This window comes from Urocampus carinirostris, chromosome 1, assembly GCF_059441175.1.
Source record: "Urocampus carinirostris isolate Australia breed hairy pipefish chromosome 1, RoL_Ucar_1.0, whole genome shotgun sequence".
Lineage (NCBI taxonomy): Eukaryota > Metazoa > Chordata > Actinopteri > Syngnathiformes > Syngnathidae > Urocampus > Urocampus carinirostris.
In genome coordinates this window covers 58,585,770-58,607,694 of record NC_142349.1, presented here as the reverse complement: position 1 = coordinate 58,607,694, position 21,925 = coordinate 58,585,770, and the positions used below count along the sequence as shown (strand labels likewise).

General features: G+C 37.7%; 1 protein-coding gene across 1 annotated transcript; it reads left to right on the top strand.

Annotated features, from left to right (window-relative positions):
* The first annotated feature begins 172 nt into the window (after window positions 1-172).
* Window positions 173-20,036, top strand: copa (COPI coat complex subunit alpha). The gene is made up of 29 exons (XM_088346730.1): window positions 173-382; window positions 971-1,084; window positions 1,524-1,597; window positions 1,711-1,791; window positions 1,951-2,027; window positions 2,106-2,215; window positions 4,206-4,315; window positions 5,780-5,879; window positions 6,007-6,225; window positions 6,809-6,959; window positions 7,399-7,465; window positions 8,121-8,196; window positions 8,266-8,348; window positions 8,928-9,153; window positions 9,233-9,371; window positions 10,614-10,776; window positions 11,557-11,703; window positions 11,785-11,974; window positions 12,041-12,136; window positions 13,242-13,330; window positions 13,401-13,524; window positions 13,590-13,679; window positions 13,783-13,886; window positions 14,791-14,931; window positions 15,012-15,335; window positions 17,090-17,200; window positions 19,227-19,388; window positions 19,514-19,708; window positions 19,775-20,036. The coding sequence occupies exons 1-29, from the start codon at window positions 343-345 to the stop codon at window positions 19,832-19,834; spliced, it is 3,663 nt and encodes a 1,220-aa protein (XP_088202856.1). The 5' UTR covers window positions 173-342; the 3' UTR covers window positions 19,835-20,036.
* The last annotated feature ends 1,889 nt before the right edge of the window (window positions 20,037-21,925 follow it).

The window sequence follows — 21,925 nt, the reverse complement described above, 5'->3', positions numbered from 1 at the left end:
ATTTCACATTTTAATGTTTATACTTATTTAAATCAGTTCTTCCAAACTATCAAAAATATAGTCTTTTTACTCGTAGTTTTTGGGCTTTTCGGGTTTCCATATTCAAGCCACGGTGGAGATTTGTGCGTCAAATGTTCACTGTTTGACAAACCTTTATTGAAAAAACCCGGAAGACAAAACAGCAGACGTGTCAGGAAGTGAAGAGCTCCATTTTAAATGAACCACCGCCGCATATCTTAAGATTTATGACAGTACATTTGTTCCTTCTTTACACTCCTGCAGAAGAACAGCTTGTACCAGTAACACATTTGAAGAGCAAATTGAGCTGTTTTTTTGTTGGTCATGTTGACTAAATTCGAAACAAAGTCGGCCCGTGTAAAAGGTAAGCACCGCCTTGCTAAAGCTAAGCTAATTTACTCGACCTGTCGGATAAAATAAAGTACTGAATCACGCCTCTAATTGCAGAATTAATCGTTGATTATTGAACTGAATTAGTGTATCTTGTAATTTCTGGGAGTATGTTCATTGCTTTTAAAATGACATTTCTGGTACAGCGGTGCCTCAGAATTCGTACTATACGTTCCAAATTTAAGGTCGAGGTCTAAGATTTCTTTTTCCCATAAGAAATAATGGTAAAGACATTAATCTGTTCTTGCCCAAATGGAAAGTTCACTTTTTTCAGGAAAGCTTGTATCTCACCAGCATTATATTCATAAAGATGTAGAATGATGTATAAATACTCATGTATAAAAATCACACTTTAATGTAGTATGTGACGTTATCACATCTGCCTCATAGTACAGAGATCCTGGGTTTAGTTACAGCTACCTGTGTGGAGTTTGCATGTTCTCCCCGTGCATTGGTGTGGTTTCTCTGGGCCCTAGCCCCTGACTGACTTACTTCAAAGCATTGAATCCCTTCTTGTCTTTGTTATTATTTTAATAAATTAACAATATCATTATCATTTCAGGCCTAAGCTTCCATCCCAAGAGGCCGTGGGTTCTTGCAAGCTTACACAATGGTGTCATCCAGCTGTGGGACTATCGCATGTGCACACTCATTGACAAATTCGACGAGCATGATGGTAAAAAAAAAAAATAATCAAGGTTTTGTTGGTATGGAGGATTTTGCAAGAAACATTTGGAGAGATTGATTGTCTTTGGAGGCAACAAATTGCAAACCTAGCACAGATTAAAAAAAAAAATCTTATCTAGAAGATTGTCTTTATTAATTACAACATTGTTTACAGTGTGTTTAAATGTGGTAATCCAGGATAAACATGTAAGATAATGCAAAAAAGATAAAAAGAAATATTGAAATATGTATATTTTATACACTTGTGGTTGTAGACTGGCCTAAATTGTAGGTATTTTACGGGATAGTTTAATTACATTAGCAGTATAATTGTACAAAAGTAAGCTAAGGAAACAAAAACAAGTGAACTTAATTTTTCTAGATGGACTTAATCAATTAAGCCTGCTGTTGTATTTGGATCTAACTTACTTAGCTGTGTTCGCCAAAAGGTCCCGTTCGAGGCATTGATTTCCACAAGCAGCAGCCCCTGTTTGTATCTGGAGGAGACGATTACAAAATCAAGGTAGCCCTGTGGTTGTTTTTACTTTGAGTATAGGCTTTTTTTAAAACTCCAAAATCGCTTGTTCTCCTTTTTTGAAATGCTTTTCTTATCATCCCATTTCTTTATTTGACAAGGTTTGGAATTACAAGCTGAGACGCTGCCTCTTCACCTTGCTTGGACACTTGGACTACATCAGGACTACCTTCTTCCACCATGTGGGTTTTAAAAGCATCATTTTTTAAATTTATTGTCAAGAATGTACAGAAAAGTCACTTTCTATTTGTAAATGTGTGTAAGTAGCTTCAGGGAAGCTACTTAATATATTTTCACAAGAACATTGAAAAAGTATCAACATTCATATCCTACTTTTCTAGGAGTACCCCTGGATTCTGAGTGCATCTGATGACCAAACCATTCGTATCTGGAACTGGCAGTCAAGGACTTGTGTCTGGTAATATATCCGATACAAAACAATGGTGTTCAAATGTAAAATCTTCACCCTCACAGTTGCTTCTTTCCGTGTCTTTAGTGTTCTGACTGGTCACAACCACTACGTCATGTGTGCCCAGTTCCACCCCTCGGAGGATCTGGTGGTGTCAGCCAGCCTGGATCAGACTGTGCGAGTGTGGGATATCTCCGGTGAGGGTTTTGAAGGGACAACGTAGGAAGGTTGGGAGGTGTTAAGTGGGTCTTGGAAGTGAACACAATATGGTCAATAACATGTTTTTAATGATAATGCAAGTAAATTCTAGATGTTGAAAATAAAAGAAACTGATTTTATTGGGTTGGGGAGGCTGAGCTTTATTTTAGATGAGTAGTATTCATTTAAGCATGTTTTGGCTTATTTTGTTAAATTATTTTTACATTTCTACTACACAGATTTTAGAAATAAAATATCATACCTCTAGGCATAAATCATTTGCAAAAGTATGCAATACCTTATTGAAGATAATTGCTTCTGTATATGAAGATCCAGGTAAAATGTGTAAAAATTAAAAATGGACATATATTCAAAAAGATCAGGTGGAAAATACAATAAAATGTCAATACAGAAAATAAAAAATGGAATTTTAATGCAAGTGGAGAAAAAAAAAAACAGACTTTGGAGTAGTAGAAGAGGGGTCCCATAAGAACAGATGAGTAACTTCAAACAGGATCTGATAATATCTCACCAGTGATGGGTCATTGTGATTTTCTTGGAAATTTGATTTCTAACTGGCATGAGAACCTATTGACATGATCAGTATATTTAAATACACTACCAATTCTTCAAACAGTATTTTAAAATTAGCTTATACAGTAATTTATATATGTGAATTACTTTGTGCCCTCATACAAGGCAGTTAATTTAGTAGTTAACAGCCTATTTTAACCCAACGTCTAATTATTACAACCTGCTACCAAGATAATAGTAACAACATAGTAATAACACCAAGTTATTTTAGAAATGCATGTCAAACTGGTACTTAGTTATTTTAGAAATGCATGTCAAACTGGTAGTATTTACTTATCAGTAACCAAAAAATAGCTTAGGACCGCGATTCCTGTTTGTTAGAAAATGTAATTTTTTCCAAAATGAGAAAAACCTTTGTTATTCACATCGTGTTCACTTCCTGTGAGAACTAGGGTGGCTCTGGATGTCGTATTGTCATCCCAAGCTATCCTCTTTCTCTGATGTCTGTAGGACAAACTCTGCGGGCTTAACGCGCAAACGCCTCTTCCCACTAAAGGCATTTTTGTCTTTACAGGAGGTTTTTGTGTGCATTTGCATGTTTCTTTGTGTCTTTGCTGATTGCTTCTTTTTGTGTGTGAACTAATCGATCTCTCCTCTTTCATGCCATTCATTTGCTTGAGAGCTAACTTTAAATCACTTGCACTGACATTGTCTTACTGTCCACTCACACTTGAATGATAGAATACTGCACATTTTTAATTTCTGATACGAACCCTCATTTGCAAATAAACAGCATCTGGGACTACTCTACTTGCATTTCTGCACTTGGTACAATTTGACATTTTCAGGGATTTATTTAGCATGTTTTGTGCATGACATTTGCATTAAGCTAACACAAAGGAAAATTGATATTCTTGTAATATTGAAAGTTACTTTTATGCTATGTTGTAACTAATAACCATGCATGAGCATTCAAGTAAAATAACCTAGTCTTCACAAGTGAAGCCCCATCAGAGCACGTCTTTACAAACGACAACACACTCCCTCCCTACATGCCCATTTATTCACTGCCCTCCCTGGAAACATCTACATTGGCACACAGGTTCTTAGTTTCATCCCATTTTCTGTTCATTTTCTTACTGCTGAACCAGACGCTCACCACCTTATTTGTTCAGGCGGGAACCAGCATCAATGTCAGCTCTGCCGTTCAACCCAATCGTTGCTATTCCAATAAGACCCCTTGCTTGGGAGAGCGAACGTTTGTGATGATTCCATCCTGAGTGCGTGTCCGCTGGTCCAGCAGTTGGTCAAAACTTAGCTGTCGCTGCTTGTTGTGTTTTACTTTTTAAATCATTGTTGTATTTGATTGTTCTGTTGACTATATTCTTCCCTCCTAAATAATATGTCCGCCAATCGCCACGCCGCGAAACCCGCAATGCTGATTGTCCGTTGCAGGTCTGAGAAAGAAGAATTTGTCACCCGGAGCCGTGGAAACTGAGGTTCGCGGTATCTCTGGCGTCGACCTGTTCGGCGCGTCTGATGCCGTCGTCAAGCATGTGCTTGAGGTATAGCCAAGATTTTGCGCGTATGTTGCTTTAATAATTTAGGAGCCCTATTGTGACTAAACCGTTTCCGGGATGCTCATTGGCCTTGGTAAAATGAATATAGAACAAAGTGTGTGGATACAAATTTAATTTGCAATCAGATTTTTCATTGAGGCTCCTGTATGAGGCATGGTACTTGAATTAAACCTACCTGGGATACATGTGTTCGTCCAAACACTATTTATGATTTAAACTGAAGTATTTAAAACTTTTTTAACTGAGGAACACTTTTGTTAATAGAACAAATTCTCAAGACATTCTGGAAAACGTTTAGAAAATTGAATTATCTGCTTCAGTTTCATTTTCTAAGTTGTTCTCATTAATTTGTCTTGCATAACAGTCATTATTTGAGGAGCAGTAGCTTTTGGTTTCCTCTTTGTTAATTCTTTTTTTATTAATACATGTTTACCTATTTTTGTCTAAGCTGTATTTATTTTACAACATTTCTCCAATAAAAGCAGATAAAATAATCTAAAATAGCTGCCAGCGTAGGGAAAACTATTTGTACTTGCAATTATCTGTGGTCCGTGCAGCCCTTTGAGACTCCTTGTGATTGAGGGCTATACAAATAAACAGGACTTGACTACCTGATTTTTACCCTTTTTTTTAAATTACTATGTGGGTTTTTTTGGATTGTAAACTCAAACGTCACCTCTCAAGAAAATGAGTTAACAAACACTTTACCCGTTATACCGCTTTAGCAGATTGCTAAAATACATAATTACTTAAGCACTGATGACAACTGCAAGACCATACATCTACTTGATGCCTCACTTTTTTGTAATGATTAAGAATTGGTTGTCAGTATGTAATATTTAATGCCTCCTAGTATTACAAAAACACTCATCAGTAAAAAGAAACATTAATTTCAATAATAGGCTAAAACACATGAACTATATCATTTTTTAATCAATATTCATAGGTTAAGCAACTTGTATTTTATTTACATAGCAGAATCCCTACCTAATAGTCGCTGCCCTGTTTGTCAGCCATCTTGCTGTTACACTCACTTGGCACTGGTATTCATTTGCATTAAACAATAGTGGCCAAATATTACACAACGTACCTTGCAGCAAGGACTCAAGGCACACAAGTGCTCGTACTTAATTGTTTGGAAAAAAACTGCAAAAAAAAATTACATGTATCTCAAACTCTTTCAAATGATAATTCTGCACCAGTGTAGCTAAGCATTTTTTTTTAATTGCTGAACTTTGAGGTTGGAAAATCATTTAAATGTGAAACCCCAGGTGCTGAACTGTATTTTTTTTAATAATCCCTGTCTCGAGAATTAGCACCCCCAAGTTCAGTTTATTTCAATGCTAATAAAAAGAAGTACCTTAATTTATACAATCTGTGAACAGATTTAAATACTGATGCTTTTCATCACCAGTAGGACTCGTGCTGAAAGCCCTCTTTTTCCTTTAGGGTCATGACCGAGGTGTGAACTGGGCCACTTTTCATCCCAGCATGCCTCTCATTGTGTCTGGTGCGGATGACAGGCAGGTCAAGATTTGGAGGATGAATGGTAAGAATAGAATTGTATAAAAATGCCCATATTTGGAGATGATGATGATGATGATAATAATCAATTTCATTTCCTTGGTATGGGTTGACATGAGTGGCCAACATTAAAACATGTTTCCCTTCTTTAGAGTCCAAGGCGTGGGAACTCGACACATGCCGTGGGCACTACAATAATGTATCCTGCGCCGTATTCCACCCTCGCCAGGAGTTGATCTTGTCCAACTCTGAAGACAAAAGCATTCGGGTGTGGGACATGTCCAAAAGGACCGGTGTGCAGACTTTCCGAAGGGACCACGACCGCTTCTGGGTGCTGGGTGCGCATCCCAACCTCAACCTCTTTGCCGCAGGTATGTAGAGTGGCGTCACACAACCTTATTTTGAGCAAATGTACAATTTTGTCATTTAAAACATTTAATTCAAGCCCCAGTGTGTAGTATTTGACTATTAATGGATCTGTTGAATAATTGCGAACAAAGACCAGTGCCTAGAACACAGTGTAGCAGCAAGATGCCAGAGAATCATTGGGGCGATCTCTGGGTAGGCATTCCACAATGTAGAAAGAAGTACACATTTCTCAACCTATGATTTTTATTTTTTATTTTTTAAATAAAAATTTACATTGGTATGATAACTCATATATTGTTGCCTAATATCCAAATCAATGTTTTTATTTTCCTGAATGAATTTTTTTTGTACCACTAGGAGAGCCACAAAGTATTACACACTGCTAGTAAAAATTAGAAACTAAATTGGAAACACCGCTTGATTTGTTATTTAATATTTCTCTTATGAAGTTGCGCTTTAATGTAACCTAAATTTACATTACAAAGTTGCTCTCTCAAAGTGACTCAGACTCATTATTTGTGGCTCAAGAGTTTAGCACAAAATGTAAGCTTTTTTTTCCACCCGTTGTTTGTCATTTTCCTCCAGGCCATGACAGCGGCATGATCGTGTTCAAGCTGGAGCGCGAGCGACCGGCATACGCTGTCCACGGCAACATGCTGTACTATGTCAAGGAGCGTTTCCTGCGCCAGTTGGACTTCAATAGCAGCAAGGACACGGCTGTTATGCAGCTGCGCAGGTAATGATAGGAAAAGTTGCTATAGTTTAGAATGTCTCTAATGCAAGGGTCTCCAACCTTTTTTCAAGCAGAAAGCTACTTCTTGTTACTAATTAGCGCAAGTGGCACCCATTTATGTATACATTTATAAAATGACAACGTATGCTATTACTATGTTTTTACTATGTTATTACCAGGTTAATTAATGGAGATGGAGTTAAATAGACTCTGTACACCACTAAAAGAATAATTTTCCAAAATGACAATGAACGAGCACTGGCAAGCTCCTTTAAGAACAGGTCCGCGGGCACCTCAGTTGGCCTTGGGGGGGCACCATGTTGGAGACCCTTGCACTAATGCATACTTGGCTATATTATTTTTTAAAAAACGCCTTTGGGCCTTCATTAGTCAGTTTCATAATTTGCAAACAAAATTGACCATGTTTTTTTTTTTTTTCCAGCGGCTCCAAGTTTCCCGTATTTAGCATGTCCTACAACCCCGCAGAGAATGCTGTGCTACTTTGCACTGTGAGTCACGTAGCTCGTAGATGGCTACCCTGCCCAAGAGAAAAGTAATTTTATTATGATATGACACTAATCCATTTGGAGGTGTGGATAAAAACATGAAACTGTTTCATAGCAAGGTATATAAACCTATGGTAAATAGCTGATGTGTTACAAACCCCCGGTACCTTAGGTAAAAACAATAGAACTCTTTATACATATCAAACATTAACTAGATAATATATAGGAAGTAGTAATTGTATGTTGTTTGTGTATATGATTAAATGACATGATAAACTTGTAGAGGAAAAATAGTTTTAATTACATTGGTCTGATGTAATGCAAGCGGTACAGAGGAGTTGTAGGTGGGTGCAGAGAAGGAAAGAGTGGATTAATATTAGATTGGCATGATCTTGGGATACTTTCCTGCTCCAATTGCCTCGTTATTCTTAATAATTGTCCCAATCGTCAATTTGTTACGTCTATACAGTATTCTTTAGGAAGGGGAACAATGTATGTGCCTTCTTCATATTTCTTAAGTAGCTTTGTTTCCATGGTTATCTTTTTTGCTTCTCTCTTTAGACAACTACATAAAACACAGCAGTTATTATTCTCCGTGTTAGGAATTTGTGTATTCAGTTATGGGAACTGTACTCAGACATCTTATTTCATCTTTTAGAGGGCGACAAACCTGGAGAACAGCACTTACGATCTGTACTCAATCCCCAAAGAGAGTGACTCACAGAATCCAGATGGTACGCAAATGGGACAATGAGTGACTCCCCTCCCGAATCAAGAAATCATTGTTGGTCTTTCTTTCTCAGCACCCGAAGGCAAGAGGTCCTCTGGCTTGACAGCTGTGTGGGTGGCGAGGAACAGATTTGCTGTCCTTGACCGTATGCACTCTGTAAGTACTGAATAATAAACACTTCTCTTGATTTGTTTTTCAGGATCCAAAACACATTTCCCCAGCGGCTATATGTTGACATATTTAATGTTTTCAATTTGGAAACAATGAATGTAGAAATTCTAATGTAGAGTTTTACACCATTCATAATGTGTGATGAACAGTGGTTGTCACAATCGTGACGTTTCAAACACAATATCGATACCCAGGAAAATACCCTATATCATTTTGGTTTTAAAAAAAAATATATAACTCAGAACGAAATAAAAGGAAAAACATTTAATAAAGGCTTGAATTCATTTTATTCATTACACCTATAAAACATAATGGCAAATAAAAAATGTCAAATTGGGAAAAAAATATGTAGAAAAATAATCATATAAAAAGAAGACTACCACTTTTGAATGTATAAAGAAAATAAATAAGCCAATAAAGACTACCTCATTAAATGCATTGAACTGCACTATAATTTACATATATTGAAAAAGTTAAATTAACAATAGCACACAAACGTGAAGAAAATAAACTGCCACAATGTAATGTGCTGGCTTATTCTCATCTGCTCCTCATATTCCACAGCTTCTGATCAAGAACCTAAAGAACGAGATTGTGAAAAAAGTCCAAGTGCCGAGCTGCGAAGAGATCTTCTATGCTGGCACTGGCTCGCTCCTGTTGCGCGATGCAGATGGCGTGACGCTCTTTGACGTGCAGCAGAAGCGCTCACTGGCTACCGTCAAGATCTCTAAGGTCAAGTACGTGGTGTGGAGCTCGGACACCAGCCACGTGGCGCTGCTGGCTAAGCACGGTAAGGGCTGCCGCCTTAAATCTGATTTTAGTGGGCGTGACAAGATGCCAAATTGTTCTTCCGCTTGGTTTGCCATCAGCCATTATGATTTGCAACCGCAAGTTGGAGAGCCTCTGCAACATTCACGAAAACATCAGAGTGAAGAGCGGCGCTTGGGATGAGAGCGGCGTGTTCATTTACACCACCTCCAACCACATTAAATATGCCCTCACTTCGGGGTATGTGCACATCCTTAGAGTTCACTTGCTAGCGGTATATAGTATTATAGTTTATTGAATGCGCCCTTCTCTATTGAAATCGCCTTATACAAACACACAACTTACTACCAAGCTTGGAGTTGACTGCACGGGTCAGATTTTTCTCTTTAAAATCCTTTTAAGTTATGATAACCGTACACCCATTAATAAAAGAGAAAACAAAAATTATGATTAAAAGGGATGCACAAAAATAACAATTTGGGGGCGAAATCTAAAATGCGTAACCTTTTGGCTGAAATGTATAAAGTGCAAACACCCAAACAAATGGTATTGTCGCAAGGTTGTTCTTTTTTTTTTTGTTTTTTTTTTTTTTTTAACTCTAGTATGAAACCGTAAATGCACTTTTGGTAATTTTCAGCATTAATATTATATCAGCATTCTTTAAAACATTACAATCTAAATTTCTTTGCTGAAAACATTTTCTAGCAACTAGTTATCATATTTAGGATTATTTTCTTTTCAGGGTTTACCAAAAGAAATGTCTTTATTGCAAAAAGCACATTTTTGACCAGTTTCCACTCATGTTTTACTTAAACAAAACATCTTAAAACGTCATTTTTAGTTTAATTCAAATCTTTTTTAAAGAAAAATTTGAATGCTTCAACTTCAGGCTAGAATGCAAACACGCTAGAATAAGTGGAATGTGGCCGCTTCCACTATACTATTATTAGCATTAGTAATGTCTGGCACATTGACATTAGCTGCTATTTATTGCCCATCAATCTCAAAATTGATGGTAGCAGCTTAAACGAAAGCTAGCCATGAAACCGATGCTATTTGCAAATGCGTCTCGGTTACAGACAAATTTTGGCTAAATCCAGTTCAGGGCCATCTGTAACAAAATAGTATAGGCCCCAGAGATTAGCTAACAATCTTAAGATAGTGAGATACTAACACTGCCAAATGTTTCGAAGTATCTACGACTACAACTGAATAAATGCATGCTTCTTTTGTAAATACTGTTTGAAATTTACATTACATTCACAACCAACGTTAAGAAAATAATATTGTCAATGGCAGTGAAGGATTTAAATATTTTAATTGCCTGAAAATGCTACGTGTTGCGTTTTTTTTCTTTTAGCTCCTTCCACTAATTAAAAAAAACATTCCTAACATTTCCACATTGAAAAATGTGGACTTCCAACTTAAATTCGACCAAATATCAGGTTTGGAACACTTCTTGACATACATTTTTCTATTTAGTGATCACGGCATCATCAGGACACTGGACCTGCCCATATACGTGACCCGTATGCGAGGCAACAACGTCTACTGCCTGGACAGGGAGTGCCGACCACGTGTCCTCACCATCGACCCCACCGAATACCGCTTTAAACTGGCTCTGGTCAACCGCAAATATGACGAGGTGTGTTTTAACTTCTTGACTTTACAGAAGTGTTGTATTAAGAAGGTTCTTACAGGTTCTTGAAATCCGTGAAAACACGTGAATTTTAATTATGTGTTTTCAAGGGTTGAATAGTACTCGAGTTTTGGCCAAAGTTCTTGTAATGGATTGAAATTGTTGCCATGTTTATCATTAAGTCTACTTAAAATGACACCAATACTGCTCGATGGTGGCTTTGTTTTGCCTCCGCATTTCTCTTTTCGTGATTAACTGCACCTGGCTTTTGTTTGTACAGCATTGTCACATGAATTGTCAATGCCGCCTATGGGTTGCGCCCAAGAGGACAGGTGCATGCTACACCTAAACAGGGCACTGTGAAATGTGTATTCGTGCAAGGATTACGTATCAATTATGGACATTTACTATGGGCGGTGCAAAAAATTAAGGAATCATTTTTTCCTGTGTCAAATCATAATGGAAAGAACTTCCTGCAACTAAAAATATAAGCTACATATAATTTCTACCCGATAACTGTAGGGGGATAGATTTGCTTTAAACACAATATCACAATACTCAATATCTTTGCAATATACTCAGGTTCTAACAATCATATGTTTTGATAAATGCACACACAATATGTAGATTTCAGATATATTTGTGACTGTAAAAAAACATGATTCGCACCTTTTTTTCTTTTAATGGTACCGGAGAAAGGTTGGCTTTGAAAGTCCTTAAAAATGCTTGAATTTGGCCATGAAAAATGTATACAAACCCTTTATTAAGATATGTAAACACTTTCAGGTTCTTCACATGGTCCGTAACGCCAAGCTGGTGGGCCAGTCTATCATTGCTTACCTTCAGAAGAAAGGCTACCCTGAGGTGGCGCTACACTTTGTCAAAGATGAAAAAACTCGCTTCAGCCTTGCTCTGGAGTGCGGAAACATCGAGGTAACATCACAAATCCAGTTAGTCCCGTCCTCAGTAAAAAGCTGCGAGTTCATTGCCTGTGTCTCTTTGTTCTTGCTAAAGGTGGCGCTGGAGGCAGCAAAAGCGCTGGACGAGCGCAGCTGCTGGGAGCGTTTGGGCGAGGCGGCGCTTCTGCAGGGCCACCACCAGGTTGTGGAGATGTGCTATCAGAGAACCAAGAACTTTGACAAGCTCACCTTCCTTTACCTCATCACCGGAAACCTTGCCAAATTACGAAAGATGATGAAAATCGGTACGCAAGGACCATTTAACAGTCGTGTGATAATTTTTGCCACTAAAAGGTTTATTCTTTGGCCAGCTGAGATTAGGAAGGATATGAGCGGCCACTATCAGGCAGCACTCTATTTGGGTGATGTCAGCGAGAGAGTCCGGATCCTGAAGAACTGTGGGCAAAGTGAGTGAACACAAAAATCAGTCACATTTGACTGAACTAGTGATCAATGTTGTTAGATTTTTAAATTTTTTTAAATATTGTAAATAGTTTGAATGTTTAATTGAAAAAAGTATTCTGGTTAGATGATTAAGTAAATCATAGCTTTGTACTGAATACAATTGATTTTGAAAACCAGCAATTTTAGATTTTGCTAATTTGTGATATTTTGAGAAGAATTTAGGATTCTGTGCTGATTATTCAAATATTTACTCAGTCTTCAGAACCTGAATTGAGTGGTTTTTAAGACTTGTTTACAATGTTTATTAAAGGCTTGATTGTGGTTAGGCACAAGCTACAATTAGCACGTTTTTTGGGCACAAACTATTCATGTAAATATTAAATCTAAACCTATTTACATTCTGTTATTGTCTAAACTTTCTTCACAGGATGTTTTTTGTAAAAAAAAATCAAATAAAAGGGAGGGGGGTATAACTTGAAATTAAAATTGTTCGGTTGTGTCAATTTTGTTTATGAAATGAAATGATCTGCATTTATATAGCGCTTTTCAAGTCAATGACTTCCCAAAGTGCTTTACAATGTGCTTAAACTTGATAAAAATACATTTGAATATATAATATTGTTTTTTTATTATATTCTTATTTCTGTTTTTGTTCAATTAAAAAAATACAATTACTGATTTTAGTTTAATTAAGTTTATTTTTATTTATTTGATTTAAGTGTATATATTTAATTGAAATCATAACTAAACAGATTAATTGCCCAATTTTTTTTATTTTGGGGAAAATGACTGATGAAAATAACCAAAACTTAAATGTCTGAACCCACAAAGAAAACTAATCACATTTTTAGTTCAGAGCAAAAATGGTATTCCAACTAAAAGTAGTAATTTAATATTCTAAACATTTTTACAGCTTTAAAAAACGTTAATAATGTTTGTGTCGTATTTGTTTACAACAATATTTCCTTTCCCTCTCCCATCTTTAACCATTTTCAAACATTAAAAAAAAAATAGGGGTCCTCTTAAAGACCCACATCAGCTGTAGAGACGCAGGTGTCTGACTCCCGGCTTAGCCGTGGGCTAAATACAGTTGTTGTTCTTTTGTAGAATCTCTGGCTTACCTAACTGCTGCCACACACGGACTGGATGAAGAAGCAGAAGCCCTCAAAGAGACATTTGATCCCGAAAAGGAGACTGTATGTTTCTTCTCCACCTAAATTTGTCACATCACAATCTTTTGCATGTAAAACTTTCTCCCATTTGTAGTTACCAGATGTAGATCCCAATGCCCAGCTCTTGCAACCACCACCACCCATCAATCCTCTAGACACCAACTGGCCTCTGCTCACAGTCTCCAAGGGTTTCTTCGAGGGAGCCATTGCAGCCAAGGGTAATGCCAGAAAACGTAATTTGGCAGATGTTGCGTATTATTTAGCAACTTCGGATGTTTTTTAGGGAAAGCAGGTCAAATGGCTGCAGACTTGGACATGGACGCCTCCGGAGCAGAGGGCTGGGGAGACGATGCTGAGCTACAGCTTGATGATGGTAAGAAAGGCTGTACTGGGAGTGTCCATTTTCAGACCTTGTCTGTTGTGTTTTTCACCTTCCCTCAGTAACAAACAGTGATTAGTAATGGTGTGTTCCTCAGATGGCTTCATGGATGCCCAAGATGGCTTTGGTGAAGATGGAGGAGCCAAAGAGGAGGGAGGGGGTTGGGAGGTGGAAGAGGACTTGGACCTACCACCAGAACTGGTAGGAAAATGCTCAGTCGACTGCATTAAAACATTGTTTGAAAAATGGATGAATGTAAAGGAGCAAAAACAAGATAACATTTATTTTCTTTGCCCCATTTTTCTGTATATCTCAACTACCAAATACAGCTAAAAACAAATATCACATTTAACAGTCTTGCTTATTCACTGATTTGCATTTTCTTCTGCAATCTGCTTGGCTAAACAGTCATTGAGAGAGTAGGTATTTAAAAAAACAGCTGCAGTATACACAGTTTTTTTTCTCCAACAATGTTTTGGTTATATTACTAGGTTTTAATGTATTGGTGTTTCATTCTCTAAAAATGGTAAAAATCACAAATAAAGGTGACAACTTCATGTATTTCTCCTATCGCGGGCTATTTTGGGGCTTAATTGAAGACAAAAACAACGTATTACTTTTATACAATTTATAACAGCTTAAAAATTGCAAACAACAAAATTTTTGAAATAAAATCTGATATTTTTCCTTTAATTAACTACAATCTTTATTTTACACAAGATGCTAAAAAACCATAGGTTTTCTTTTAAAGAGATGACCCCATAAAATATTGTATAAGTAACCTGTATTGTGGAACACTTTTTTAAGTACATTATGCTTTATATAACCTGAGTAACTGGCGAATTCGTTCTAAAAATAGCTCACCAGTCATGGGTGATTGTTATTTTCTAGGAAATTTGGTTCCTAACTGGCATGTTTTGGTGGTTGCCTCAGCCTGTTTTAACCCTCCTATTAATATTTTCAACACAGTAATAACATGCTTAGAACATGGTAATAACATGATGAGTTTTCGTATTAATCAAACTGGTAGACTTTTGTGTTAATCTGTAACAAAAAGTAGCTCTTGGTTTCAAAAAGGTTGGTGACCCCTGTGCTACAACTTTAGGACTTGCCAGCTGGTGGCTCGACAGAGGACGGCTTCTTTGTGCCGCCGACTAAAGGAATAAGTCCCACACAGATGTGGTGCAACAACTCGCAGCTGCCTGTGGACCACATCCTTGCAGGCTCCTTCGAGACCGCCATGAGAGTATGTCTCCGTCTACCTTACATCTATTTTTAAGATGTAACAATGCTATTAAAGTCTTATTCTAAAATTTCCCTCCGCAGCTGCTCCACGACCAAGTCGGAGTGGTCAACTTTGACCCGTACAAGCCGCTCTTCATGCAGACTCTGACCAGGGGCCGCACCTGCTACCTGGCCCTGCCCTCCCTTCCGTGTCTGCGGGGTAACCCCCAGAGGAACTGGAAGGACTGCGGGGCCAAACAGGGGCTGCCAGCCGTGGGCCTTCGTCTGGCCGACCTGATCAGCCGTCTCCAGCAGTGTTACCAATTGACCACCTCCGGTCGCTTCGAGGAGGCCGTGGAGCGATTCCGAGCCATCTTGCTTTCTGTGCCGCTGCTGGTTGTCGACAACAAACAGGAGATTGCTGAGGTAAGCCGACGACGAGGCTGTGGTCATGATATATTAAAAAGTGCTCACATTTCTCTTGCTTATCAATTAGTTTTTTTATTGAAATAAAAATCTGGAGTATAAGTCGCACCAGTGAAAGAATGCATAATTAAGAAGGAAAACCATAATTCGCATTTCTAGGGGGAAATGCATGTGATAAAATCCGACACAGCACGGCAATGTTAAAATTGTCAACATACGCCTAGAGTGACCTTTTGTGGTTAAGTGTGAAAATAACACTTGAAATGCTTTACCGGTAATAATAATATAAAACTCAATGATATAATAACGTGTTACTAATTTCACAAACGTCATACAACAGTTTAAGTCGCGCCCCCAGCAGAACTATGAAAAAAAAACTGCAATTCAGTACAAAATACGGTATATCTTAGGGAAAACTGTACCCATGTGTGATAGATTGATATTATTTGATTTTTATTTTTGGGTTGTATTTTAATGGTACAAACGATTTTATAATACACACAACCCTTTTTGGCTCCGGCATATAATACTTAAAATATTGGATAGCCGCAGCTCTGCTTTAAAAACTAAAAATATTTTAGATAATTTTATGAAAACGCAGTAAAAATTTATTGTCTGCAACAACAACAAAATAAATTATATAACAATACACACACAGATGTTCCTCTACCTACGAACGAGATGGGTTCCGGAAGATTGTTCGTAAGTTGAATTTGTTCGTAAGTTTTGTATGGGATGTATGTTTAAGGTTCAAATAAGTGTGTTTAAGGTTTATATAAGTATGTTTAAGGCTTGTATAAGTAACCTGTATTGTTTTGTACTAAGAAATAAACATTTATTAAAATATGCTCTATAAAGTGAAGTTTAACTTATTTGTGGAAGATGGGCTTCAAGAGTTGGGCGACTTCCTCCTCCGTGGCAGAAAGTGGCCGAAAAAAAGCGATCCAACAATTTTCTCAACCGTATCAAGCTCTCTTATTCCACTTTCATTTCAAATAAAACGGCTCGAGTCTTCTTTACACTTCACACCAACCATATTGAATGAATGCACGAGATATTAAACTATAAAAATGTCAAAGTTCTTGGCGCACTGGAGGTACAGTATGGAATGCTTACACTCGAACTGGGGCTGTGACAGGAAGAGGAAGCCGGTAGATGCTGGGTGACTTCTCAAAACATCACACGCCGGTAGCGGCAGAAAGAAGCACCACCGTAATGTCCTGTACTTGGAAAAAGTTGCACAATACAAAATCTAACTTACAGCAACATCTCGAAAAAAATATTCGTATGTACCGTTTATTGTAATTCGAATGTTCGTAAGTAGGGGGGCGTCTGTATATGTAAAATATATAAAGACAATTCATGAATTTGCTCATTTCTGTTAAACAATAAACAAATTTATTTTCTGAATTTTTTTAACTTCATAAAATTAGGGGTAAATTGGAGTAGTCAAATGAATGTTACACATGTAACTACGGTTCTTTGTTTCCGCTTCTAACGGTCAAGGGTGAAGAAATAGAATCATAAATATTCAAATGTTTTCCTGCCAATGAATCCGATATTATTTTGGGGTTAATTTCACAGATGCATAAATACAATACTTTGGAAATATGTTAAAAAGCTTTAGTAAGTTAACTTCTTAATTATTATGTTCCACAAGAGTGCAATTAAAGCCCAAAACACTGCAGAGGATCACTTGATATTTACTAAACACAATGGTGCATTAGTTAATTGTGATCTTACCTTTGTTGCAGGCTCAGCAGTTAATCACCATTTGCAAGGAGTACATCGTGGGTCTGACCATGGAGACAGAGCGGAAGAAGCTTCCCAAAGATACACTGGACCAGCAGAAGAGACTTTGTGAGGTTAGGGCATTTCTTGTAGCATTTTTACAGGGTTGGGTAGGGTTACTTTAACTTGATTACTTTCAATTACTTTTGGATTACTCCAATACCAAATATGCTAATAAAAGACAAAAGAAACTAAATATGAATAAAATTCTGACTCACAACACGTGGTAAGCTTTCTCTCCTGGCTTTGATCTCTTTGATCTTCGGCAAAACTAACATAAAATGCGACAGAAACAAAATGAAAACAAATATAAACAGCTTGCCAACATCATTTTTGCCGTTCCATGTATTCCGTTACTCCCCAAGCCTGCACAAAATTTAGTAATTGTATTCATATTTAGTTTCTTCTGTCTTTTATTAGCATATTTGGTATTGGAGTAATCCAAAAGTAATTGAAAGTAATCAAGTTAAAGTAACCCTACCCAACCCTGCATTTTTATAATGAGTATTTCTAGGTATGCACGATGATTATCAGTCCGAATATTATCGCAAAATATGACGTCACAGTTAGCGGCCTGATAGGGGGAAAAAAAACATCTAATAATTAATCATTTGGCACCAGGCTTTAACATTCAATCAGCCAACACTCGTTAGAAAATTATGTTCCTCTATAGCAGGGGTCTGGAACCTTTTTGGCCATAATAGTAAAAAACATATATACATTTTTCTTTTTTTTTCAAGAGCCTACCATATATTTTAAGACAAATTTCAGCAAAACCGCCTAAATCACTCTCCAGACAAAATCTAATTTTTCAGCGTATTTTATTTCACTCCGTGATGTTGAATGATTTGATCAAATTAATGAAGGAATAATACCAGAGCTTGTGTCCCATATCATCAAATATACCATTTTATACTTGTCTACCTACCACAGCAACTTAAGATCATTGAGGCTCATTTTGGTAATAAATAATGGTTTCAAAACAAGATGCAAGCAGAGTTCTTTAGTAAATATGTCACATAATACCGCAAACGAGGATACTGACGTATTTACCTTTGGTGCAGACGGCACTGGGCATACAGAAGTGCGCTGTGTGCATAGCTCCGCCTACCCCTACCGCTCATCCAATCGAATTGCCCTGTGTTCTTGGCTGGCATTTCTGGCGGATTAGTTTTTCTGTGGGTTTTTGACATTGAGTGTCTCAACAGTAAAGCTAAATGGTCTAATAAGCTTCCATATGAAGGATTCCTTAGCCACGTACAGCCAAATCGGGGTCTGCTGTTGTGACATTTTGACTATAAACTGTTGTAGGGAGTATGCTCTTTGTATACTTTACCGAACCATTCTCAATACTAGTGCTATGTCAGCTATGTGCAGCAATTGACTACACTCCGCGCCGATTAGATTTGGAAGGCTACAGGTTAAATTTGCTTGAGCACAATTGTATCTCCGAGCCATACGTACTCATGCAAAAAAGCCATAAATGGCTCGCGAGCCATAGGTTTCCGACCCCTGCTCTATAGAATAGATTTTGATTTTCTACAGAAGTGGTAGCACAATTTGGCAGCGTCTCCTATACCTCCTCATAATGTGCTCCAGGCATTGGCATGCTCAGCAGTAATCAGTCGTCCACATATTTTGATTTTTTTTTTGAATGTTTTAACAAGTCATTACTGCGATAAATTTGCTACTCGTGCGCCGCTACAAAAAACCTTGGCCAAACTTTACTTTTGCCTTGTAGTTTCCTCTCTTTTTGTCAGCCTTGGTCTATTGATTTTTATGTATTATATCAATTAATATGTAGAGCTGAGCTAGTGCCCCTTTATTAGAATGAGGGGATATGGTTTTTGGAGCAAAGGCACATGTATTGGAATACTTGTATAATGTTTAGAAGTGACATATTTTCACACCAACAATCATATATACTTTCTGTATCATCTATACGTCAGTGTTATTGTGCTCATAACAATAGATTTATACTTATTACAAAGTAAGTATAGATCAATTGATTGATAAAGTTAAGCTTTAGTCTCTCAATGTTACTTTTGGACAATTGTTTTTTTTTTTTTTTCATGTGCTATAATGTCATGTTTTTTCCAGATGGCGGCCTACTTCACCCACTGCAACCTCCAGCCCGTCCACATGGTGCTGGTGTTGCGCACAGCTCTCAACCTCTTCTTTAAGCTGCGTAACTTTAAGACTGCCACCGGCTTTGCGCGCCGCCTGCTCGAGCTCGGCCCCAAGCCTGACGTCGCGCAGCAGGTGGACCAAGTTTGCATTTGCATGCCTCATCCCACCAAAACTCTCCTTAAGCTTATCCAGAGCATTTTAAACATCCCATCACCCAAGTTTTCGGTATAATCTTTTCATTTTCATGACCCACACAGACACGCAAGATTATGGCGGCGTGCGAGAAGAATCTAACGGACGCTCACCAGCTGAACTACGACCCTCACAACCCGTTCGACCTGTGCGCCGCTTCTTTCGTCCCGCTCTATCGCGGACGTCCTGTTGAGAAGTGCCCCTTGTCCGGGGCCTGCTACTGTCCCTCGTACAAGGGCCAGGTGTGCAGGGTTACTCAGGTAAAATGAACGGAAAGTACACTGTGCAATTTTGGAATCCGTTAATCATCCCACTTTACTTTTTAGGTGACTGAGATCGGCAAGGATGTCATTGGTCTGCGAGTCAGTCCTCTTCAGTTCCGTTAAGATGGGAAGAAATTCAATAAAATAAAAAAGTATGAAAAAGATTAACTAATATGTATTCCATCTCCGCAATGTAATCCATCCGTCTTGATGGAAAAACCCTGCAAGACTTTTTTTTCCTAGCCTTTATCATATCTTGTGGAAGTGGCTTTCGTCAGCCGTTTATTCTGTGAAGCTATCCCAATAAAATATCCATTGTAACAGAGGAGGTGGAAAACAATTTTATGTGGATTGTGTTTTGGTCTTCGAATGAAATGTGAGTAAATTCTTGCATTTAATATTTACGCAACAAAACCTTACACCAAGGCCTGGGCTTAACTATGAAAACAAACTTTTTTGAATAGAATACAATATAATTGTCTTTGTTGTCATTTATTATAAAGTAAATGAAATGAAATGAAATGATCTGCATTTATATAGCGCTTTTCAAGTCAATGACTTCCCAAAGCGCTTTACAATGTGCTCCACATTTCCCAATAGCGGCCTTGCAGCCATGTAAGGCGCTAACCTGCTTATTGGGGGTATTAGGGGTTCAGTGTCTTACCCAAGGACACTTCGACATGTAACACGGACGAGCCGGGATTCGAACTGGGATCCCTTGATCCCAAGACGAGCGCTCTACCTCCTGAGCTACTGCCGCCCCCAAGTAGTGTACAATGTTTACAAAAAAATTTACTGTTGCAAAGCAGATCACCACATAAAAAAACACTTAAAGGATAAAGTTATAAGAATTCAGCTTTTGCATAATTGCCACCTTATTGTACTGAATTATATCTTTTTAGATGATCCCTCATATTCCAAAATAAGTACTGAGCGCAACTGACAAATACAAATTAAAAACTCTTACAAGACGCTGCCTTGTAAAGGAAATACAGTACTTAAGAGTATAATAAAATTGTCCTGTCATTGTTGAAAACGTGTTAAATCCTCAGTGCAATTTGACGTGGCATTACAAGGAAACATGTAATAAAATACTTAAAAGATAAAAAATAAAATAACACAGATAGGTATTACATGATACTTGCTCAAGATTCAAGTCTTTGTGGACATGAACATAAAATGCCAATGCTTTTTGTCTTTGAAACCCCGGTGTACAATCAAGTCATGTTAATTTGAATAGCCCTTAATCACAAGAAGTCTCAAAAGGCTGTACATGGTATAGACTACTGTTACACCATCCCCTCATCCAAAACCTACATGAGGGCAAGGGAAAAACTCAAAAACCTCAGCATGAGGAAAATGAAAGAACCTTGAGACCGCACATGAGGTAATCCAGGTTGACCAGGCTGCAATGACTGTTTCATTAACAAACAATAAAAATAGAAATAGAATATAAAATGGTTTGAGTATGATAGAAAATAAAAAGGAGGACCAAGTACAGTGTAAGAATTTAAAAACAATGATACAATGAAGTAAAATATGCACATACAAAAACGAAAGGACTATGTAAATGGATACATGCACAGTACTGTATTCTGTGTTGAAAATGTTATGTTCAGTACATAGACCTGCCTAAATTGTACGTACATAAAGAAATAGTGCAATGACATAAGCAGCAACACTTTACAAAAGTACGGTACTAATAAGGAAATATGCATTTATATTCTTTCCAAACATAAAGAGCGCTTAGTTCATCATTCATCATCATCTCATTTTTTGACATTTTTGTTTATTTTGGTTGATTTGATATTTTTTTAGGTAGGACGGGCGTCAGCAACCCATGGCTCAGGTGTCGCATTCGGCTCTTTAGCGCTGCGGAGTGCCTCCCTGGCGCTTTTCCTCAAAAATGTTTAAGAATTGAAAAAAGATGGGGGAGGGAAATATATGTTTCTTTTAATAAGGTTTCTGGAGTAGGAGAAACGTGACACAAACACTTTAAACGTTTAACAACGCTGCAAAATTGCTTAGAAAAAAATATTAAATTCCAACTACTTTGCCGCTTCTCTCCTGTGCTTCACATCCATCCATTATCTAACCACTTATCCTCAGTAGGGTCGCGGTGGTGCTGGAGTCCATCCTAGCTATCTCCAGGCAGTGGGCAGGGGACACCTGAACTGGTTGCCAGCCAGTCGCAGGGCACACAGACAGACAACT